The sequence below is a fragment of the Cynocephalus volans genome, chromosome 2 (assembly GCF_027409185.1).
Source record: "Cynocephalus volans isolate mCynVol1 chromosome 2, mCynVol1.pri, whole genome shotgun sequence".
Taxonomy (NCBI): Eukaryota; Metazoa; Chordata; class Mammalia; order Dermoptera; family Cynocephalidae; genus Cynocephalus; species Cynocephalus volans.
This window is the reverse complement of record NC_084461.1, coordinates 167,199,863-167,223,694: the sequence shown is the minus strand read 5'-3', so window position 1 is coordinate 167,223,694 and position 23,832 is coordinate 167,199,863. Positions and strand designations below refer to the sequence as shown.

General features: G+C 41.3%; 1 protein-coding gene across 1 annotated transcript in view; it reads right to left on the bottom strand.

Annotated features, from left to right (window-relative positions):
- Positions 1 to 3,067: 3,067 nt before the first annotated feature.
- FBXO16 (F-box protein 16) overlaps positions 3,068 to 23,832 on the bottom strand; it is a 41,677-nt gene continuing 20,912 nt past the window's right edge. Inside the window, exons 4-7 of the mRNA XM_063087704.1 lie at positions 22,630 to 22,794; positions 18,360 to 18,592; positions 13,683 to 13,798; positions 3,068 to 3,219 (exon numbers count right to left, since the gene is read on the bottom strand). Of these exons, the coding sequence (XP_062943774.1) occupies positions 3,068 to 3,219; positions 13,683 to 13,798; positions 18,360 to 18,592; positions 22,630 to 22,794 (666 nt within the window). The remainder of the gene's footprint in view (positions 3,220 to 13,682; positions 13,799 to 18,359; positions 18,593 to 22,629; positions 22,795 to 23,832) is intronic.

Genomic DNA, 23,832 nt, shown 5'->3' with positions numbered 1-23,832 from the left:
CTCTTAGCAAGTTCCTCTCCTATTTAAAATCCTTTATTGGTTGCTCAACTACTGTCAGGATAAAGTCTTAGCTCCTGCGCATGCATAACTCCCTGTTCAGGTCCCTGACTCCAGCTTGTTCTCTCATAGACCCTGCCGCACCCCAACCCCCACTGCTCCAGCTGCACTGGACTACAGTCCCAAGAAAAACTCACAGTGACGGGGGGGCTTCCTGGACGTGGGTCTTTCAGTGCTAAAACCAGGACAGCCCTGGGCAAACCAGGTGGTTGGTCATGCAGGGTTGCCCTTGGGTGTCTGCCTATCTTATTTCTCTGACTCCTCTCTCTGGAATGTCCCCCCTGTGTGCCCCATCTCCTATTTACTACTAAATACTACTCATCCCGGGCTTCTGCTTGGGTGTCACTTCTGCAGCTCTCCACAGGTGGTTCATTAGTCCCTGCTGAGCTCTCATGGCTGGCGCTCCTTGCAGTGGGCACTGCACAGTGATGGCTGCGCTGTCTCCCTCCCAGGCACGGTAAGCTCGCGGAAAGTATTAACAGTGTTTTCTCATACCTGTATTCCCAGAGCCCAGCTTAGAGCCTAGCACATGGGAGGTGTTCAATAAAGTTTTGCTGACTTTGTGAATATCAATGCCAGTTTATCTTTATCAATTGTTGTCTAGTTCATATCACGGCAGGAGACAGTCCTTGTCCATGTCACTATGTTGTGACCTACAGACAAGTAAGGGTCCCATGGGGAACCATCCGGAGGCACAGATCTACTCCAGTGTGGTCACAAAAGTATTTCCCATCCCATGTATTTTTCCAGAACCTTGTAGCTCTCCCAAATATGTGTCCCCTCAGCTTGAAATTGGTCAAGGCTCTCTGGCCAACTGCAGGTGGTGGAAGTGACACTATGAGACATCCAAGGCTAGGACATCAAAGGTGATTCGGATTCCACTTACTTACCCCCATGCTGTGAGAAACCCAAGCCACATGCAAGGGAACAGAGGCCCTGGCCCCCAGCCCTGGCTGAGTGCCCAGTATGACCAGCACCAACTTTCCAGCCACATCCCCATCCCATATCCGAAGTGGATCCTCCACTCTCTGCTGGAGGGTCAGAGACGATCTCTGTCTCCACAGAGCCCTGCCCAAAGTGCAGATTCACAGGGAAAATAACTAAGGCTGTTGCAAGTAAGTTTGGGGTGCTTTGTTTCACAGGAAGAAAGAACTCAAACACAGCTTAAGACAAGGTACAGCCACTTGCTGGTAGTCGATGAGCCCTTCCTTCTCTGGATATGTTCTTGCCCCAGAAGATCCTGGTTTATTCCAGAAGGGGCTGTGCACAGACTACGGTCTGGCCCATTCAAACATGTGCCCACAATGTTGAAGAGCTCCTGACCTAATCCAAGGATGCACTGAGCCAAAGAGGAACAGATATGTGGAGCTGCAGGCCACCCCAGCATACACAGCTGCTCCTGGCTCCTAGGGGCCGACCATGAGGGCTCAGGCTCCAGCAAGAGGACACCGTTCCTGATAGCCATCGGCTTTGCCCATGGGAAGAACACAAGATCTCAACACAGGGTGACATGCTGGCTTCACCCTGGGTGGTGCCAATGAACCAACTGTAAGTTGGTCATGTTTTGTCCCCACCCATCATTTGGGTATCCAAACCACTCTGTCCTGGGCTGTCTTCCCAGGCCACCATTTTAATCACTCAGAAGAATATAAACTACAGCCTGGCAAACACACTTTTCTATCATTCTGCTTTACCTATATAAGTAAGTATCCTAGAATGGCAACTTGTAGGACATTGAGATGGTTACATGGGTAGGTGGTTTAGCTTTGAACATATGACTAATGTTTTGGCAGCTGAGTGACATTTTCTGTTTTGTAATAACTCTTTAAAGCCCATCAACACTGCTCAAGCAGCACTTGGAATTCTTCCTCTGGAAATGCAGACCCTTCCTCCATCGTGTTGGCCCTTTGCTCTTGTCCCACTCACACCCTGGCCCTCCCCACCCAGACCCACCAGCCACATCGTCAGCTCTGCTCTGCCTTGGGAGGCTGGTGTCTAAGAGCTGCAACCTCCAGGCCTCTTTGCTCCAACTTCCAGATGGGTTTGTCCACAGGAGGCGCAGGTGGGAGCGTGGGAGGATCGGGAGGGAGGGGCTGGGTCTGCTCCTTCTTCCTCCCTGCCAGGCCTTTGCCATGACAGTGACATGTGCCTCTGCCATGTGGCATGCATGCAGCAGCTGCAGCTGTCACTGGGTTCCAGGCACTCCACTTTCTCTCCCCTTTGCCTCTTCAGCCCAAGGGATGGTAAAGGTCTCTGCTGTTACTGCCTCCCGTACACTTTGCCACCCTTCTCGGTTTTCTTATCAAGCCCACAGTGTGTGCTACGGGCCAGATTGGGTCTCCCACAAATTTACATGCTGAAATTCCAACACCCAGTACCTCAGAATGTGACTGTATTTGATGACTGGGCCTTTAAAGAGGTAATTAAGGTTATGTGAGGTCATTAGAGTGGGCCCTAATCCAATATGACAAGCATCCTTATAAGAAGAAATTAGGACTCAGACACGCACAGAGGGACGACTGTGTGAGGACACGGGCAGGAGGCGCCATCTATAAGCCAAGGGGAGTGGCCTCAGGAGAAGCCAACCCCGTGACACTTTGATCGTGGACTTCAGCCCCCAGAACTGTGAGGACATGAATTTCTGTTGTTGAAGCCGCCCGGTGTGTGGCACAGCCCTAGCAGACTAAGACACTGTGGTACCGACTCCTTCAGTAAACTGCTCAGGTAGCCCAGGGAGTGTGTTGTCTGGGTCCTCTGGGACCCTGCCAATATTACCAACGGTGCCACCACAGATCCCATCAACCCCACTGTATCTGTCAGCATGTTTCTAAGTCTGTACATTTTTCAACATTTATGCCATGAATTTCTTTTGCTGAACTTCTGTAGGACTCACTTTCACAGTCAGGTACTGAAACTGAAAGGGTTTCTAACAGAGGAGCCAAGGAAAACCCAGCTCTCCACCATGTAGCGCATCTCGTCATTTCGATGAAGGTCCTTTCACATTCTTAAGTCAGCTTTGGCTCTGGAGCCTGGATGGTAACGACTGAGGCCCGGGCAGTGAATCGTGGTTGCGGCGTCGGGGGCTGGGAGTCCCGCTGACTGCAGCGAAGGCCAGGCGAGGCGAGCTGGCAATTTGAGAGGGGAGCTGGGACTCAGCGACATCTAGGGAGGGAAAAGGTACTATCAGAGTGAGAGTTATTAAAACATCGAAGGAAGCTTTCTAATTAAACTTATTTTAATGATATAAAACAATTTTACAAGATCATAGGGCTGAATGGGATTATTGAGATTTCCTGATTTCACTCCCCTCTACCCACATGCAATCTTCAACTTGAGCTACTAATAATAAGGTTTTTTAGTTTCCAAAGTGCTTTTGCTAACATTATTTCATGTGAACCTCAAGAAAACCATATGAGGTAGGTAGGAAAGGGTTTACAATTTGAATTTTACGCATAAATGAGACTGAGCAACAGGCAGTTTAGTGACAGCCCAAGTTCACATGGGCAAAAAGTGTCACGCTGGGACTGGAGACAGGTGACACTGGCACAGTGCCCATATTTTACACTGCTGATCTGTGCATGCATATACTCTCAAAAAAGGCAAATGTCACAGGCTGGCATTCCAACGAAAACTCACAGTGAGAAAGGATTTCTCCTCAACATCGACATGAGCAGGAAAGGGGAGAGAAAAGAACAGAGAGAGAAAAAGAAGGAATAATATATGCTGAGCTTGTAGAGAGGGAGAGTGATGTGCTCTTTAAGGTTCGCCCTCATCCTGGCTCCAACCATGCCAACAGAGACGTAAGAGGACTCAGCAGAGCACAGATACCGTAGCCTCCCGTGAACACAGTCTCCCTCCTGTGACTCCATATTGAGCTGGCAGTCACGGGATCAGATCAGATCACCTGTTACATCTCTCTGACGCTCTGTTGGATATGTTTGCAATACACAAGGTTTCAGTGAATCTGGGGAAATCCTACTTTAGGCTTCCATTGACTTGGAAAAGTCACCAGCCAGTGACTGCTGTTTCTGGGCCTCTTCTGCAGCTAAACTGGTCCCTCGCTATTCCACAAGGACACCCCCACAGATTGATCTGCCTCACAACCCACACCTGCCAGAAGTGCTCTCTGTAGATCTCTGAGTCCTCCCTGAAATCTAACTTGTCCTTCAAGGCCTACCTCCTCCAAGAAGCTTGAGTGTCTCGACCCTCAGGGATTTTTCCAGCAGCTAAGTTTCTGCAGCCACTATGACTAAGACCTCTCATTTAACAATGAACATGTGCTCTGGCATTTGCATTCATTTCTGAATATAATTCTTTGTCTCCCAATGAGACAGTAAGCTCCCTGCACACAAAGCTGGAATCTTATACTTCATTGAACCCACGGACACCTGCCTGTAGTAGGTCCAGACATATTTATTGATGATTTTTCCAGGAAAGAGTGGGCAAAGCTGGAGTTAAACATAGCAAGTTGTTAGAATCAAAGAGAAAAAGTGGGTGGGCGGAGGATGGGAGTAAATCATCTTCCTGCCTTTGACGTTGTCAGTATTGTTTTAAGATCCCCGTGGAGTCAGCATTTTCGGTGTTAAAATCGGCATAAGGTAAGAGAATAAATAGGAATGTTCCTTTGTGCTCTTTTAGTAACAATGAAGATAAAATAATACCTGTTGAGTGAACAAAAAGCCCAGCTCCCTATGATACAAGAATGGGCAAGTCACACCTCACCTGTAACAGTTTCAAATTTAATCCTATTACTGCACAAAGCTTATCTATCACTGCCTATGAGGACCCCTTTCTCTGGAGTCCCCAGGCAATCCACAAGCCCAGGCAGGCTTCTGGCACCTCCCTTGTTCACTGTGGCAGGTCCCGGCCCCCCTACCGCCCTCCTCTCCAAGAGTTGTCACCCCCTAACCAGACGTTGGGCTCTCCCTCCAAGACTGGCTCTGGGAAGACGTTCTCCTGTGTCCACCCTTCCTTGCTGCTCTGGAAAACAAGCTTGCAGACCCCCTTCATTTTAAGACTTTCATGTCCACCATTATGAGAGAAAAGACAAGATTTCAGAGGCAAACATGGGGAAGTTATACACAAGGTTAAACATCTTAGAGTCCTGGAACTTGGTTGACAGCATCTGACTACCTGGTGGAAGTGATAACTGGAAATTTCTTTCATACCAATGTTGGGGCTCACCCAGACTCTTCCTTCCTGCTGATCTTTGCCGCCTTGCTGCAAATACCCCAACCCCACCCCTTCGCACAGGGGTCCGTCATCTTCTCCCCACATGGACCTAGCAACAAGGGGCATCTTAGCAGCATGATTGAACCCTAATTTCAAGTGGTTTATTTCACTTCTGAGCCCCTGGAACCTAGGCAAACTCTATTTTATGAAACCTCAATCTCACATCGGATTCTTCCGTAATGGACACTTTCCTATGGCTCCTCAGTGATTTTTCTCTCTCTCTCTCTCTTTAAATATAATTGAGGCTTTTTTTTTTTTTTTTTGTCTTTTTTGTGACCGGTAAAGGGATCGCAACCCTTGGCTTGGTGTTGCCCACACCGCGCTCAGCCAGTGAGCGCACCGGCCATCCCTATATAGGATCCGAACCTGCAGCAGGAGCGCTGCAGTGCTCCCAAGCGCCCCACTCTCCCAAGTGCGCCACGGGGCTGGCCGGAGTTTGTTTATTTTTGAATATGTTACTTTTTTCTACGTAGTTCAATATTCTAAAGGCTCTAAAGTTTCAGTGAAAAAATCTCCCCCACCTCATTCCCTAGCCTCCCTGTTCCCTTCCTCATGGGCAACTGAGGGTACCAGCTTTTGTGTACCCTTCCAGAGGTACTGTATACATATGTAAGCAAATGTACACAAAAAATGCAAATATATTTTCACCCTGTCCTTTCTACAGAATTGGTTGCATACTGTAAACACCATCACTTTTTGTTCAGTGTGCTGGTACATGTGAGACTGTGTATGGGGGTGTATGTAGGATTGTTACAAATCAGTACCTAAAGAACTTCCTCAGCCTTGCGATGGTTGTCTAACAGTCCATTTGTCAATGAGCCACACTGATGGGTTTTGGGGCTGCTGTCAGTGGTTTGCTCTTATAAGCAGTGCTGATATAAATGATCTTCACATACGTGCAGGTCTCTCTGCTGTAGCTGTGTTTTCTGGGGGCTAATGGTGCTGAAAGCCGTGCGATCTACCGGTATTCCTAGTACCAGAGCATAATCACAAGCAGTGTTCCCTGTCCCTATGGAGAGGGATGGAACCAGCTCATTTAAATCTATTTTTCTCATCAGTTGGACTCACTGTTCCTTTTCTAGAGATATTAATCCAATAATGACCCTACATATTGTTATTGTGTCTTCAAATGGAAGGAAACAGGAGAAAAGAAACGGAGGGCCATGCTTTCCACACCAGAGTCCTACGGGGTTCTGTTCTTTGCCTGCACCCTGGGCAATCAGCACATAATCGTCCATGGCTGGACCTAATCTTCTCGGCCTGCTCTCCCTCCTGTGCTCCTGGCTCATACATCACCCTCCCCTGAATATGTCTGCTTCCAGACCAGCAGGTACCTCAAATCTAACATGTCCTGCTGTGTTTCAGCCTAATGGCGAGTGGCATGAACGTTAGTACAATCGCTCACTACAGAGACCTGGGAGTTATCCCAGGACCAGGCAGCTTCCCCTCTAGCCCATGAGCTCCTTGAGGGCAGGGACTGTGTTTTATGACGGTGGTACCCCCAGTGCCTCATCCAGTGCCTGTAAAATACTTGTATAGTAAACAAACATACCCACGATTTCCCCTTCTCTTTTATTTCAGGCAATGGCTGAAATAACCTCCAGGCGGACTTCGAAGCGGGGGTTGAAGATTCCTACCTTCAGGCTGGAGGTGGTTTAATCGGGACACCAGGAGCCCACTGAGCCTGAGGAACCCAAGAAAGAGCAGTGCCCCCAGGGAGACTGAGGCCCGAGAAGAGATATAAACAGGAAACAACCTCATGTACCAGCTTGTATACAGACTGCGCTTTTCACTCCCTAATTGATTTGCGTGTGTGTTCTCCATCCATGTTATTTGCAGACATTTGCAAATGGACATTGATATGAATGGCACCACTACATAAACCCACGGATCAGTCAAGAGAACACATTAGGTAGAGCAGTACGTGGATGTGGAAAACAGATAAACATAGCAACAACATGACAGCACCTGCAGTGTGTCAGCTACTCTTCCTGGAACACCAGCAACAACTGCAAATACCTGATTGTCAGGCGCTGTGCTAAGGGACACACATGTATTGTTTCATTTAATCTTCCTAACAAGCCTGTGATGTTGTAAAGAAAGATAAAGAAGGTGACAATCTTCACTTTGTAGAACAACCCCGCCCACCTGCTCCTTTTTTCTTTAATCTACCCCTCCACATTTTATCATGACTCCCAGTTGAGGGGTGTTGTGGTAATACTGTATATAAACATGGATTATTGTGTTTGAAAATCGTAAAATAAGAAGTTTTTAGTTTTAGTCAAGCAAACACAGTCTAAACTCTCCCCTGTAAGTCACCTAAGCATAAGCTGGGAGCTGAGCAAAAGAGGCCATCAGTGGATATAAAGGCTCAGAGTACAGAGAAGATGCTGAGGAGGTCCAGGGCTTCCTTCTAGGTGAAGGAGCCAAGAGAGGTGACTGCCAGTCCTGGCTTCATCCAGCTGAGCAGACACTTAATCCCCTCATGGAGCTGCTTCATGGACTTTTCCATCTACGAATTCTCTGAGAAGGACCCCTGCTGTCTCCTATTGCCTAGGAGCCCAGAAAGCTGCTCAGACCTGTCTGGTCACCTTCCAGGGGGCCCCTGCTTTGGTCAAAACCTATGAAGAGGGCGTTCCCTTCTCCTGCTTGGTCTCCTCTGTGAGAAATAGAGACAAGTGTTGGGGAGAAATAATCAACACTGTTCTAAAGGAGCTACAGACCTGTCTTTGTTCTTGGTTCATCTTTTTTAAGTAACCTTGGGATAAAACTTCAGCTGCAGAGGAAGACTAAGCAACTTTACCCAGGGTTTTGAAATTTAAATCCAAGAGTATGAGACTACACCATTCTGCCATGAAAGTGGGTGAAATAAAGTAGGGATGTGCTGTGAAATGTCCACAGGCCATAATGTCTGGGCAGTTGTTTCTCAGTAATGATCATGAACTTGTATTTCAAAACATGCATGTCTTAGAAAATTAGATTCTAGTGTAGTTTGCGGTGAAAAACCATACTACTAAATGCTCCGCACACGTGTGTACACACACACACAATGCATGTGTTTTAAACCTCATTAGTAATAGTGATTAAAACATGTCATAACTAATATGCATAATTCCCAAACACGGTTCTTCTGTTATGACAGAAGCTAATTTGTGCCAAATATTTTGCATTTAACTCTAAGTAAAAACAAATAGCCATTTGGCACCTGTCTAAACATTCAGTGAAAGAGAAGCAGGTAGCGTTGCAGTTGGAAACACCAGGGAAATTTATCACGTGCTGCATGATAAAACAAGGGGCAACAAGACAGAGCAAGCAGACCAGGCTCTCCCAGAGGCAGAGGAAAAATGCAAAGACTCTACGTCATGGTCCCTCCTGAGAGTTAATTTTGCCCTCAGGATTCTTAGGCCTCTTCTTTCCTTAGGGTATCCACAATGAACACCCAAGACTGCAGTTACCGGGCAGCGGAGTGCACGTAGCACAGAATTCATGGCACTGAGGTCAACACACACTCTCTTCAGTCTAGAAGAATGGAGAAAAAGTCCACGACCAACGAGGGCAGACACAAGGAAGAGCGCACAGCACATGCACAGGACCACACGGAGGTCACGCAGGACGAGAACATGCATGGCTTGTTTCACTGTTTCTCACACAGAAGCTGACTGCAAGGAAAGTAAAAGCAAAAGGAAAAGAAAATTGGCACAAGGTAAAAGTAAAAGTGAGGAGGAGAATCCCGTCCCACAGGCTGGAGCTTCCTGCGGTGCCTCCTGGCTGCCTGGCTGGCCCTGCCTCCACCTGTCCCTCAGCAGCTGCCTACTTTTACCATTGGATTTCTCTCATCTTTCCCTGTGGTCTGAGGTGATGATCTAGTATGACTTTTACTGCTACTGCTGCTATTACCACTACTGGCTACTATATACTGAGCGCTTGCTTCCAGCTAGGTGCTATGCTAAATGCTTTGCATCCTCCTCCTAAGCCTGTGAGGTTAGTCTTGCTACTAATCCCATTTTACAGACGAGGAAACAGCTCCTCAGAGGTGAAGTGTCTCGGCCAAAATTGTCACGCTATTAAAACAGCGGTACTGGGCACTGAATGTAGGCTGAGCCTGAGCTCTCGGTCATCAAAGTGAAGATATTTAATGGAGGAGAAGACACACATGTACTAATACTTAATGTATACCCAGCATTTGTCCTGACAATCCTACAGGGTAGGTGGCATTATTCCCATTTCACAGATGAAGGCCCAGACTGGTTATGTAACTTATCCAAAGTCACGCCTTTTAATAAAAGAACCCAGGTCTGTCTGACTGCAAAGCCCATATTCTTTCTCGTTCTTCTTTCCAAATGGAATTCCCAGAGATTTCATTGGTTGAATGGAATAATTAAGAATCTCTCCTGTGGATATTTTTAGTTCTGCTGATCCAAATCAAACAGATAAATACCTGGGGAGTTTGTCAGAATTTGAAAGAGGTCTATTAAGGATTGCCTGCAAGGAAATCACTGCATAAACTGTTTTCTAAATTCTTCTGTTTTTGTTCATTATATTTTCTAAAGTTCAAAGAAAAAGACAAGAGACAGAAACCAGTTGTTATTGGTTTAGAATTAGAATTCATGAATGTAATGGGTTCTTTTCTGGTATTCCATGTAAAGTCACTTCTATCACTGCTGTGTCCTTCAGGAATGGGGACAGAGAGGGGAATGAATGAGGGAGAAACTTATGGGTTCCATTGGTCCGGACTTTAGCCTGTAACGGACTTTAAAGATGCTGCAACCCAAACTCATTTTACAAATGGGAAACGAAACAGCAAGAGGTCGAGTGACTGCTGCTTGACGGTGGAGTTGAAACCAGCACCTGGGTTTCTTGGTTCTTGCCACAACATGATCCAGGAATCACTCTAGAGTATGTTCCTTTTTTCTCCTCTTTTGACCCAGAGAGGGAAAAAAAAAGTGAGAAAGCCTGAAGAAGCGTTTAAAAAATCAGGACCCTGAGAGTAAAGTTATCCTGGAAAGAGGTGAAGACGGTAATTTCAGAGGCGGGAATTAGCAGAACACAGGAAAAGATAAAGTCTTATCTAAGGCAATTAGAGTCAGCAGGCAATCAAAGGCTTTTGTTACCTGTATTTAGGTGAATGCTCTGAAACAGCAGGCTTTTGGAAATCCGTGGCCAAATCAGAACCTAGAGAGTGAGGACTTCTAACTCCCAAAGTTCAGAGTGAGACAAAAGGCATTTGATTTTATTCTTAACTTGGCAGAGGGAAAAAAAGTGAAACAAGATGTCAGCTGGTATCTTCTTAGTCCAATTCCAGGGCATGGGGAATTCAAGCCCAGATCCTAGGACAATTCACAAAAAAAGCTTTTGTTTTCTTGGCCTTCTAGACTTCTGAGACCTTGCTTCCATGTGGAAATTGAGTAGAATTTACTATAGAAATGGAAGGAGGTGTTTACATTTCAGTAACAGCAAATTTCACTGGAACAGGTGGTATCACTGTCTACTCCATCCTGGCCGCTCTCCCCCGCCTGCTCTCAGCTTCTCTCCTTCTCTCTGCTCTCCACTCCTCTCCTCCTCCTCCCCTTCTCTTCCAGGAGTGGAAAGAACAAACTCCTCCTCTGATCTTGAGCACAGCAGGTTTTTTCTTCCTCTGGTCTCCAGCCTGCTAACATCAACACCCTCCCTATAAATGTATCAAAGCCTTTCCCCCAGGAGATGGCTCCTTCCCTAAGGGATTGTGGGGCCAGCTGTCAAGATTTTAAAAAAAAAATGTATCTGTGTTTTTACCTAAGATTGAAAGTATTTGACGTTTAATGAAGAAGATATCTGACCATAGTGTGGAATCTATATTTTTTAATTGCTTTGTTCTGTATGGCATTTTATTATCATAACTAATAGGAAGGGGGATTTCTTGATATTTATGTAATTTTCATAAGTCTTCGAAATGGTGAAGCATTAGCGATAGGATCTAGACTTTATTCCCATCTTCTGTCATTCACACTAAAGAGTGGTAGATCAAGCCGTAACTAATGCAGCACCTGGGGGTCTCCTTAAGAATTGAAAGCAGGGGAGGAAATCAGTACCTTCCAAGGGTGTGGGCTTTGAAAACTCAAACCTATTAATAATGGAAACCATCAGACGCTGACAGCGGTATGTGCAGATTTGAAACTGCTTCCCTGAGAATGTTCCTCTGTTTGGAGAGAACGCTCTATCTGAAGTGATGGTAGACAACGAGCCAACGACGGTCTCAGTGGTGGGAGAGCCGCAGCCCTGCAGAGGTGACTGCGGAAGACTTTGTGCTCTTTTAGACTCCAGGATTTTTTCTCTTCTGCCCTTTCCATTTAACGAAGCCTTGACTTCACAGACCGCACACCCCCTTTCCAATGGTAGGAGCAAGGAGTCTGCAGGGGCTCAGTCTCAGGTGACCTCCTCATCAGGGCTGGGACCTGTCACTTTCATCCTTGCCTGTACAGTGCGCTGCCGCAAGCTTGTCAGGCTCACTTGTTTCTCTTGTCCCTTCTGAAACCTCCCTCCATAAAGCTGTCTGAACGATGTGGGACCTCTCTATCAAATGAACGCACGACTTTCTCCACTGGAATCAGTCCCCCCGGGGCTGTCTTCCATCTCATGTCACCTCCACAGCTGCAGTGGCCAGAGTCATAGCCCTGCTCTCCTTGGGTCCCCTACCTGGCTCCCTTGACACCCATTTCCCTTCTCTCAGGTGTTTAGCATTTCTTCCTTTTCATGACCCTCTCACATCACTTAGGAGGTTGCTTGTTTCCTCCGAGGTCTGTGGCTGCAGTGAGGAACAGCTGCCCGCCCCCGTGGAGAGGGGACCTGAGCCAGACACAGCCATGTAGCCTCAGCAGCCAGACACATCACAGGCAAGCACATCTTGGGCATGAGTCAAACATCACAGCGTACTTTTCGGGGGATTTAATTATGCCTTATGCTCTGTATCAAAACTACTAAATATAGGTAGTGATTATAATCGGCATATTATAAAAACTAGACAGGTAGATGAATACAATCATGTGATTTGTTTACTAATAGCTAATTGTTCTCTATCATTGTTTAATTCACCCCCGCTTCCCTTTCAGTCTTAATTATCACAACTTCTTAACTCATAAAATGAATATTTTACCTTAAGCAAGCCCTGCTAGTGTTTGACAGATGGTTACCATTAAAAGCCCATGGGGATGGCTTCTGGTTAGCCTTTGGTTTTTGTGTTTTTAAGTAGGAGAAATGTTTGACTGTGCTGATGATTTGTAAGCATACATCACCATCAACTTTTATTGTCCTGCAAATTCCCTCTTCTCCCTTGGACTTTTCCCATTCCTGGCCTAGCAGGAGCTGAAAGCAGCAGAAGTGGGCATGATGGCCCATGTGATAAGCCTCATAAAGTTATTTTTCTCAAGTAATGGCTTCACTGAGAATTTCACTGCTCTTCTCTAAGCTTCTCTGGTCCCATGGGCATCTGTGCGTACACTATGATCAGTCGCATCCAGTCCAACCAAATCGGCCCCTCAGAATACAGAGTGCTCTATTTTAAGAAGCTCATCTCTCTTTTTTTTTTTTTAATGTAACACTTGAAAATACATCTAAACAGAAAGTAATAGGGCTTTAAATCAGAGCTATAAAAGTGATTTATTCATGAGTACATACTTATTGCCCTCCCAGTTGAGATCCATTTTATATTAATTTTCCTTGAGTGTATATCCTCAGTTTTTTTCCTAAATTTTACTACTATATATGAACTTTTTATTCCATCCTTATTCCCTTCTACTTTGCTCCAAAGACTCCCAGAATGTGCCGAAGGAGATCCGCTGGGGTTCAGAACTACAAGTTTGGGAAGTCTGCTATGAAATGGTAGTGCTCCTTAGTCACAACTGCTGACTTTATTAGGTAGCCCAGTAGCTGTTTTTTAATTAGGGAGAGAAAAGTTCTCAATCCATTTTTCCAAAGTCTCTAAAGAGATGCACTTTTATAATCGTGCTCCACCAGCAGCAGGAGAGCTACGGAAAGCACACCTTTCTCTTAGGTCAGTGTTTCTCTTAGGTCCGCTCTACAGATAAGCAATTTCTGGAACCCCATCCCCCACCCCAAACGACTCACAGCAGAAGAACCAATGATAATAATACTCTCTTTACGTGGTATAGTTTTCAAAGCAGTTTCATACACACAAGTTCATCCAGTCTTTTTTTTTTTTTTTAACATGAGAAAACAGAGGCTCAGAGAGATTAAATAAAGGGTGTTTTTGAGGTCACGTGGCTCAGCAGTCAGTCAGTGTGAGAGACCAGGATTTAAACCACCACTTGATGATGCTGATTAAAAAAACAAATTCAGTTTCAGCAGTAGGATTAAAGATCCGGTGATTTTCATTAACATTATAGCGGTGAGCCTTTTACAGGCAATACTTACCAGGGACTGTGCTTTTCCTAGTCTGGGTCTGTCCTGCACTTTATTTTTCTTATCATGTGACTGTCGGCCGATATCTGGGGCCATTTCTTTTCTTTTCCTTCTTCTGTAAATTGGAGAGCAGTGGGGAAGTCACAAATGATCATTTTAACACCTTGGTGGTTTGCATAGCTACTTGTCTGTCTGATTTTGTCATTCCTTTGATTTAAAAGATTGTTTTCACTCAACTGGAAATAAGCCAAGCATCTATCAACAGAGAACCAGCTGATTAAACTCTGGCATATCCACACAATGGAGTACTATAGCTGTTAAAAAGGAAGGCAGAATATTTCTATATATAACTGTGGAGTGATCGCCAGGAAATACTGTTACACACAAAAAAGAAAGGTGGATAAAATAGTATGTATTGTGTGCTACCACTCATTTCAGAAAGGAGGTATTTAAAAATACACACACACACACACACACACACACACACACACACACGGGTACTTCAAAAAGTTCATGGAAAAATAGAATTAAAAGATAATATGAATCAAAAAGTTCACAGAAAGATTCGTATTATTTTTTAATTCTATTTTCCATGAACTTTTTGAAGTACCCTCATGTGTGTAATACATATATTCACTTTTACCTTTTAAAATGGAAGGATTAAGCCATAAAATTTTGAAAAATGGCTACCTGTAAGTAGGATCCCCATGTAAATTGATCAGTGACAGGGAATATGTAGGAACAGGGACCAGATGATAGACTTTTCCAAATACACCTTATTTTGTATATTTGATTTTGGGGCCATCTAAATTTTTCTCAAAATTATAAAATAAAATGAAGGGGAAAAAAATCCCTGAATTCTAAAAAGCAAAATGAAACAAATGATCTTGTTTATTGTGTTGGTAGCATTACCACACACAGAGGAGCTATTTCATGTGGCTTTAATATAGTAATTTGCCTGAATATTCTTAGTTCAATACATCCTAAGGACAAAAACACAGGTAAGGAAATCTTATACTGTTTTCAGTAATCATATTGTTCACATTAATATTAGTATTTGTTTTCTAAAACTATCATATATATGATGTATATTAGGATAAAGCATAGATCAGCAAACCATAACCCACAGGCCAAATCCAGCATGCTGCCTGTTTTTGTAAATAAAGTTTTATTGGAACACAGTCACGCTTATTTTTTGCATATTGTCTATGTCTAATTTCAGGCTATAATGGCAGAGTTGAGCAGTTGTGACAGACATCATATGTCCTGCAAAGACTAAAATATTACTGCCTGGCCCTTAACGGATAAAGTTTGCCTGAAATAATGGATCAGGCAATGAGTATTAATGGCCACCTACATTTCAAAAAGAGAGACAACCAGAAATGATGTGCCTGGCAATGGAAGTAAATATCCCTGTTCATTACATACTCAAGCCTCTAGGTCTATCAGCATGGCCAAGTACAGGAGACAGGGAACATGTTAGCTGCAGGAGGGTAGTGCTGTCCACAAAATCCAGAATGTGAGAAGCCCTACTGGATAAATGGCCTGATTTAGATAACAGATTACCAGGCAGAAATAAAGGTGGCGGGGGTGGACAGGGGAGCAGAGGGGAAACCTATGGATCAAAAAAAGACTAAAGTGACATGTGGACCATATACAATGTAGACTTTATTCGGTCTGATTAAACAAACCAACTGCTTTTTTAAAACCAATCACTTTTGAGACATTCAAGGAAACCCGAAAACTGAGTAGATATTTGATTATATTAAGAAATCATTCACTGATTTAGATGTGATCATGGTATCGTGTTATGATTTTTAGAAAGAGTCCTTATCTTTTAAAGATATACATTGAAATATTTCTGTATGAAATAATATGACATTAGGATTTGTCTCAAAAATTATTCAGAGGAAGGGAGAATGGGTGAGGGATAAACGAAGCCAGATTGTCACAAGCAGAAAACCGTGAATGCTGGGTGATAGTTACAAGGGGTTCATTTTGCTACTCAACTTTTGTTTATATTTGAATTTCCATTATAAAAAGTTTTTTTTAAAAGATTGCCTTTGCCCAAATATTAATTGCCACTTTATTCTCAAAAATGTCTACCAACTTTTAATGGAGAAACTTCAAACATACAGAGATGTGAAGGAATAGTACATAAAGAATAAATAAAGAATATATGATTAGCCATATGTTCTCCAAATAGATTCAACAATAAAATTTTGGTATTTTTGCTTCATCTCTCTATATACATTCATACATGTATACATACATATACACATGTGCACACTATATATATATATATATATATATATATATTTTTTTTTTTTTTTTGCTGAGGTCTAGCTAGAAGTTTATCTACTATGTAAATTTTTTTCAAAGAATCAACTTTTGGGTTTGTTCATTGTGTCCACTGTTTGTCTGTCTTCTATTTCATTAATTTCTGCTCTTCATTATTACTCTCCTATTTACTTTGAGCCTACTTTGCTCTTCTTTTTCCCAAGCAGTGTGGCTCCAGGTCTCCGTCACTATCCTATTCTGCCTCGATGTTAATCTTGTTGAAATATATGCTAAAAACATGGCAAATGTATTAGAACATTCTCAAATATTACAAAATTTTTTCCCTTAATTTATCCTTACTGTGTGTGTGTATTCACAAATGAACAGACACCTTTTTGCAATTTGCTTTTTCCACGTAGTGTTGTAGCCTGGAAATCACTCTCATCAGCTCACAGCGATCTTCCTCATTCATTTTTTTTTTTTTTTTTTTTTTTTTGTCGTTTTTTCGTGACCGGCACTCAGCCAGTGAGTGCACCGATCCGAACCCGTGGCGGGAGCGTGGCCGCGCTCCCAGCGCAGCACTCTACCAAGTGCGCCACCGGCTCGGCCCTTCCTCATTCATTTTTACAGCTGCCTCGTACTCCATTGTGTGGTGGACCATATTTTATTCAACTACTCTCCTATGTATGAGCATTTAGTTGTTTCTAATATTTTAAAATGAAAAAACAATGTTGCAATAAATAAATGTCCTTGTACAGATATATTTTGGTATTTTCAAGGTTTATTCCTAGAAGTGAAATTCTGGGTCAAAATGTAAATACATCATATTTTTGCCAAATATTGTTAAATTTCCCTCCATAAAGTTTGTGCTAATTTGTATTCCCACCAGCAGTGTATGAAGGTGCATGTTTACCCACAGACTCACCAACAGAATATATCATCAAACTTTAAAGTTTTTGCCAATCAGATAGATTGAAAATGGTATCTCAATGTAATGCTGTGCAGAAAGCAACACAGTAAGGATAAGCCAGAAACTAATGAGATTTATTACTGGGAATGGGGTAGAAAAGATGATGAAGGTTGGAGTGGGGTGGAAGAGACAGGGGAGTAATACTTCTCTGAGCATACTTTTTGTATATTTTTCATTTTAAACCCATGTAACATAACCATAATGAGGGAAATATTTTTTAAAAAAACAACACAAAACAACTTTTGAACACAGTATTGTGAGTATACAGTAGTCCTTATCTGTGGGGAATATGTTCCAAGATCCCAGTGGATGCCTGAAACTGGGGATAGTACCAAACCTACTATACATGCTATGTTTTCACCTAAACATTCATACCTGTGATAAAGTTTAATTTATTAATTAGCACAGTAAGAGATAAACAACAATAACTAATAATAAAATGGAACAAAAGTTATGTGAATGGGGTCTCTATCAAAATATCTTACTGCGCTATGGATCTTAGCAACCTCAGCACACTATTTCTTTCCTTATTAAGGCAAGAACTTTCAACTTTACACTTAAATGAAGCACCTATGGCTTCTCTTTGACATATCTGAATTGCCAGCTTCCCTAGTCATGTGCTTTGGGGCCATTATGAAGTAAAACCAGGGTTACTTGAGCACGAGCACTGAGATACCCCAACAGTAGATCTGACAACTGGGGTGGCCGTGTGACTAAGTAGCCTGGATCCGCTGGACAAAGGGATGATCCACGCCCCAGGTGGGACGTAGCGGGACAGCGTGAGATTTCATCACACTACTCAGTACGGTGTGCAATTGAAAACTTATGAATTGTTTATTTCTGGAATTTTCCATTTAATATTTTTGGAACTCAGCTGACTGAGGGTAACTGAAACTGCAGAAAGCGAAACCATGGATAAAGGGGGACTACTGTATACCTTCAGGCTAAAGGCAAAAGAATCATAATTAAGTATTGAATTCCAGTTAGTAGATTTGTTTTTATAGTGCTAGGTTAGCAATTCTGAAATTACTTTCAGAATCTATAAGTAAATATAATATATACATGTATATATAAAATACAATACGTAAATATAATGAAAGCCAGGCTTCTAACTGTCGGAGGAGGGAGGTGCAAATATGAAAAGGGGAAAGGCTCGAATGAACCCTGTGGTGCTGGACTGGGATTTAATATTACAGTATTAGAAGCTGAAAGTTAAATCACTACAGCTACAAAATGCAAACAAACCATAATGAATAGGGCAATTTTTCTAATAACAGTTAGTTTACTTTTTGATTATTTTTTGTTTCTGTGCATTGAAAAGCTTTTGTATTTCACAGTGAGTTCTATTTTGGTCTATTCATACACTGAACTGCCAATAAATTGTTCCTAAAAGCAAAGAAGTCAAGAAGGGCATGGAACTTCTTACCCTTGCCAGGTGTGCTCGATGGGGTCACAGTTGTCTAGGTAATTAAAACGAATGATATCAGTTGGATGCTTATCAGAGGATCGCCAAGGTGGAAGTTCTTTCTCCCCTGGGTTATTCTTCCTTCTTAAAGAGGAACAGGACCGAAAAGCTGGCGAAGGGGACTGCTTTTTCTCTGGAGAACTACTTGGAACTGGCTGAACATCGGCAATTACAAACCCATCTTTTGGAGGTGTCTAGAAGAAGAAAATTAATTATTTCTGTTCTCAAAACACTATAATAACAGTAAAATAAAGAATGTCATCATCGTCACTGTTATCACCCTCATCACCGTGGTAAGGATAATGGTGATGGTGGTTACCGCACTCGCTGCCCCAGGAGCACTCCTTGTGCCGGGCATTGTCTCAGGCACCTCTCATGCATTATCCTATTTAACCATCAGAATTACTCTGTGAGGTAATCATTACTACTCCCACGTTAGAGAAGAGGAGATTGAAGATGGGAGAAACCAGTTAGTCGGCCCACTATTACACAAGTAGCAAGTCACAGGGTCAGAATTTGAACCCAGGACCGTCTCGCTTCAAGCCCACTCACCGAGTCTCCTCATCCTAAACTGCCACCTCTGCGGCCATATCACTGACTAGTTTGTCACAACTGCAGTTAATTTATTAATAAAAACTACACATTCCAAAAAACAAGTAAGTACTCCAGCCCTAATTCTGTGTATGAAATTCATACGGTTTTTATGCAGTTTTAGCCTAAGAGAGGTGGTACTGGCACGTTGAGATGACATTAAAAGCTTAACTTGTGTTCATTAAGAGATCAGGAAAGCCTTGCTTGGCCAGTTGGTTTGCTTCAGTTGTTTGTGAAAATCAAGAAATCCCCCAGTCCCTCCAAACGTAGTCACTTAGTTTTCCATTCTTGTTTCAACTGCTCTTTGTATATATTTCTATTACAGGATAACACTTAGTACTCAGTGCTGTAATTATTTATTTGTCTATGTCCTAGGCACTGTGAAAGCAGGGTTAGAATCTCAACACACAGCAAATAACAGGGTTTAATAAATACTTATTCATTTAATGAATGATTGTGTCTAGTAGCAGATTAAGAAGATGTTTTGTACTTATATGATTGATAACTCATTACTGGTTTAGTGTTCAATATTTTGTGCAGGTCTCATTTGGTATGGACATTCATTTCATCTCTTGAGCTTACTGAATTAAGTCTGTCTGTTTTTGCTGCAGGAGATCTAGTTTAATACACTGGGAATAAATAATACATGATAATGAAAAAGAACTTCAAGGGGAGAAATTCTGGCATAAATGCTAGTAATTATATATAAAAATCATTAATTCTGAAAAATATAAAATGCTTGACACTTTAAAAAAATAGGTACTAATAAAATCTGTGACAACTTTTCTGTATTAAGTAAACAACATTTTTGTTCATATCACCTGAAAACTTTTTGAGAATTTTTAAAGTCATAAATGGAGGTTGAATTTTGCTTGTTTTTGCTGCTAGCCAGTACAGGGATCAAAACCTGTGACCTTGGTGTTATAAGGCTGTATCGGCCGGCCCTGAATTTTATTAAAGTCTTTTGTTTGCATATATTGAAATTATCATATATCTTTTCTCTTTTATTCTGTGAATTCTATTGATTGATTTTTGACTATGCCAACCTGACTTTCCTTAGATATATCCCACTTGATCATAATGTATTATTCTTTTTATATAGTACTAGATTTAATTTAATACTTATAAAGAATTGTTGTGTCTATGTTCATGAGGGAAATTGGTCTGTAGTTTTGTCTGGTTTTCTTGTAAAGTCTTTATCTGGTTTTGGTATCAGGGTAATGAGTTGGGAGTAGTCCTATTTTCTGAAAGAGGTTACATAGAGTTGGTATTATTTCTTCTTTAAATGAGTGGTAGAATTCACCAATGAAGCTGTCTGGGTGTGGGGTTTTGTGAAAAGTTTTAAAATGATGAATTCAATTCTAAATCAATATAGATTTATTCATGTTTTCTATTACTTATTCAGTCAGTTGTGATAATTTGTTTTCCAAGAATCTTGTCCATTTCATCTAAGTTATTGAATTTAATGACATGAAATTGTTTATAATATTCTCCTGTTTTTAAAATTTTTATTTATATTTATTTTTATGGGGTACAGTGTGTTGTTTCAATACACGCATATACTGCACAATGATTCACTTAGGGTAGATAGCATAGTTTTGTACCCAGAGGATCTGTAATGATTCCCTCTCTTTCAATCCTGATATTTGTAATTTGTGTTTTCTCCCTTTTTTCTTGATTAGTATAGCTAGAAACTTATCCATTCTATTTATGTTTTCTAAGAACCAGCTTTGGTTTCATTTACTTTCTCTATTGTTTGTCTGTTTTCAATTTCATTGATTTCAGTTCTTTGTTATTTCTTCCATGTATCTACTTGGGGTTTAATTTACATTTTTTTTCTACTTTGAAGCCTTCTTGAAATTATGTTTTCTGGCACAGGTACTGTAGCCTCACAGATAGTCTTGAAGTTCATTCTAGTCAAATCCTCTCATTTTAAGGTTGGAGAAACAGGTATTAACTACTCTCACTGCTTATAACATGCTTTCAAAAACTCTGCTGGAGCACAGACCAGGTACAAAGTAAGGGGGATGATGATGTTGCTTGAGGGAGCTCCAGTGGCTGCCTATGTTCACTATCATAGGAGCCACCGCACAGGGAATTACACAAATTATAAAAATATGCATAGTACTGACAGCTAACTTAGATGGCTTCATTAACTTTCGTCTTTCTGACTTAGGTCTATTTCTTTAACTAATTAATCTAAGTTTGTTAGTTGATTTTCTTAACCTTAGTCTTTTTGATTTAGGTCTATTTCTTTGGCAGAAAAATTTAAGTTTCATTTAATAAAGTATTCCCTAAAGAAATTGAATACCAAGCAAAGAGGTAGTGATTTTCTTGCATCCAAACTATACATTATTTTTAAATATGGTTATGTATAAATATTTTGTGGGATAGAGTGACTGCTGAAGACAAACCACTAAAGTCAGTATTATATATAATACTCAAAACTTCTTTTCATTCTACTCGTTGGTTAATTACTTTTCTTTCCTCTGTCCCAGAACAGCATGAGCTTCAGCTATTGAATGCTACTCTCTGTTCCCCAGCTGAGAATGAGATTCAAGAAAAGCCTTATGAGGAAAGGAGTCATAGCTGTGCTAGTTTTTAAAGGAACTTTTTCCATCATTGCAGTTTTAAAAAAATTTTTAGAGAAATCCTCATGAAGCATACCAACTACTGAAATCAGAAAGACTAGTTTTGTCATTGCAATTGTAACAATATTAACTATGCATAGTTTATTACTATGTTAAATGTAGGTGGAGTCTACATTAAGAAAACATAATAAAGCCTAAACCTAAATGAGCAAGTTAGGGGTTGACTATTGATATTTCAAAAGGATTTTTTAATTTTAAAAGTACTCACTGCAGTTTTTTCAGACTATGATACCCCTGTGGTTTTAGAAATCATTTTAAAAACTTAATTTACACATAATTTTTCAGGAACTCATCTATTATACAAAATAAAGCACAACTCTGCATGAGTATAGATAATGCTATAAACAAAAGGCTCATAAAAATTTCCTTTAAATTATCTAATTAGCTGTGACTATGAGAATGAATATATACATTAGCTATAGTGCATAGAAAGCCACTAGAAAAAATTATTCTTGCATTATTTACTTTTTATGATTATATGTAAATGCTCTATACTGCTTAATTTCTAACTTAATATGCCCATTAGACCCTTCCCTAATGACTAATTTATTGGAAAACTTTTCCTTACAAATGATATGAAAATAAACTTTTGGCTCATTTGGTAGGATCATAGAAAACTTGAATTAGAAAAGTAAAATTTGATGACCAATAGGTAACAAATACTGCACATTACCCACAGAGTCCCTGTGTCAGAACCACCTGCTGTCTGAGTTGGAGGTACAGAAATCAAGGACCTGGACAGAGGAGAAGGCTCCACAATCCTAAACTCTTGGATGCAACTATGGTTTGGGAGAGCCAGATGAGGGCTCTCAACTAACATGAATATCTTGATAAGGGCTATCAAGCCTCAGAAAAGAATTTTGAAATCATGTTGTATTTCCTTAGAACTACGTCCCTTCCTCAACTTCAAGCTTGACCATTTATTCTTAGTTCGAGAATTGGTAAGTAGCTGATGTTTGTAAGTTTGCTGTTTTTTGTCTCAAATTTACCTTAGGTTTGGTAACATGAAGTTCTTTTACCATTTGAATATAGTGCTTCTTCCAGATCCCCTGCTCAAAGGGAGATGGAGAGAAATTGATGCCCCAGTTAAACCGTAAACATTTGAGCATCCAGATCTGGTCCAGCTCAGCTAGGTTCTTCCAGTGCCAGCTCACCTGGAAAAACAATGATAATTAAAAACAACAACTACAACCTACTCAGTTTACATGCTTACTTTCTCTAGGTTTTGAGCTGTCACCCTGGACCTTAGAGAACTTTTTTGTCCTTTTCCCCCAAATCACGCTTAAATAGGTACCTTCTACCTGAAGTGCTTCCTAGCCAGGCAGAAGATTGTATTTTAAATGCTAATTCAGACCTAGAATTCTGGTCAAATAATATATATTGAGGACCTATTAACAATCCTCATAGCAATTTGGGGAGGTAAGTATAATTATTACTCTCATATTGCAAATGAGGAAATTGAGGCTCAGATAGACTTTGGAAATTCCTAAAGGTTCCTGAAGGTCACAGGAAAACTATATGAAGATTGTATAAACTCAGGTCTGCACATTGTTTATTCATTTTGTGATATGCTTCCTTTTCTCTCCATTCTTACAATTTCGCTAAACACAAATTTTATAAATGGAATATAATTACTGATACTATATGGTGTGTCTTGTATAGCCTTTAAGATTCCACAGAGCATAAAGTATTTGTTCTGTACATTCCATTTCCTTACCATTATGGCCAGTCCCACACATACAACAAATGGTGGAGGTGGCCCTTCTATGTGTAGCAGTACTTACAATATTTTATCCTAGGTTTTGAATAAGTCTTGCTGGAAACTAACGTCATGGTCATATATAAAGTTGAAAGATTAGGTTGTAAGTTGTAAGAGTTGCTAAGAGTAACAAAGATGCGTTTTAGTTGTAAGAGTTGCAAAAATGAAATCTAACCTTCAAACCCAAATTTCACCCCTGGGAAAATGGCCTTTTTAAAAATATTAAGTAAAATATTAATAATTTTTGAGTGCCCAAGCAAAACAAAACAACAGCAAAAACAACAAAATCAGACCACTCTGTAATGGCCCTTGCTATCCACATATCCATTTATCCATTTTTCTTTTCCTCCCTCCTTCCATCCACCATTTATTGAGCTCCTACTATGTTTAGTATTGTTTTATGTGTGGAGGATGAGACTTTAAGGAGAAAGTA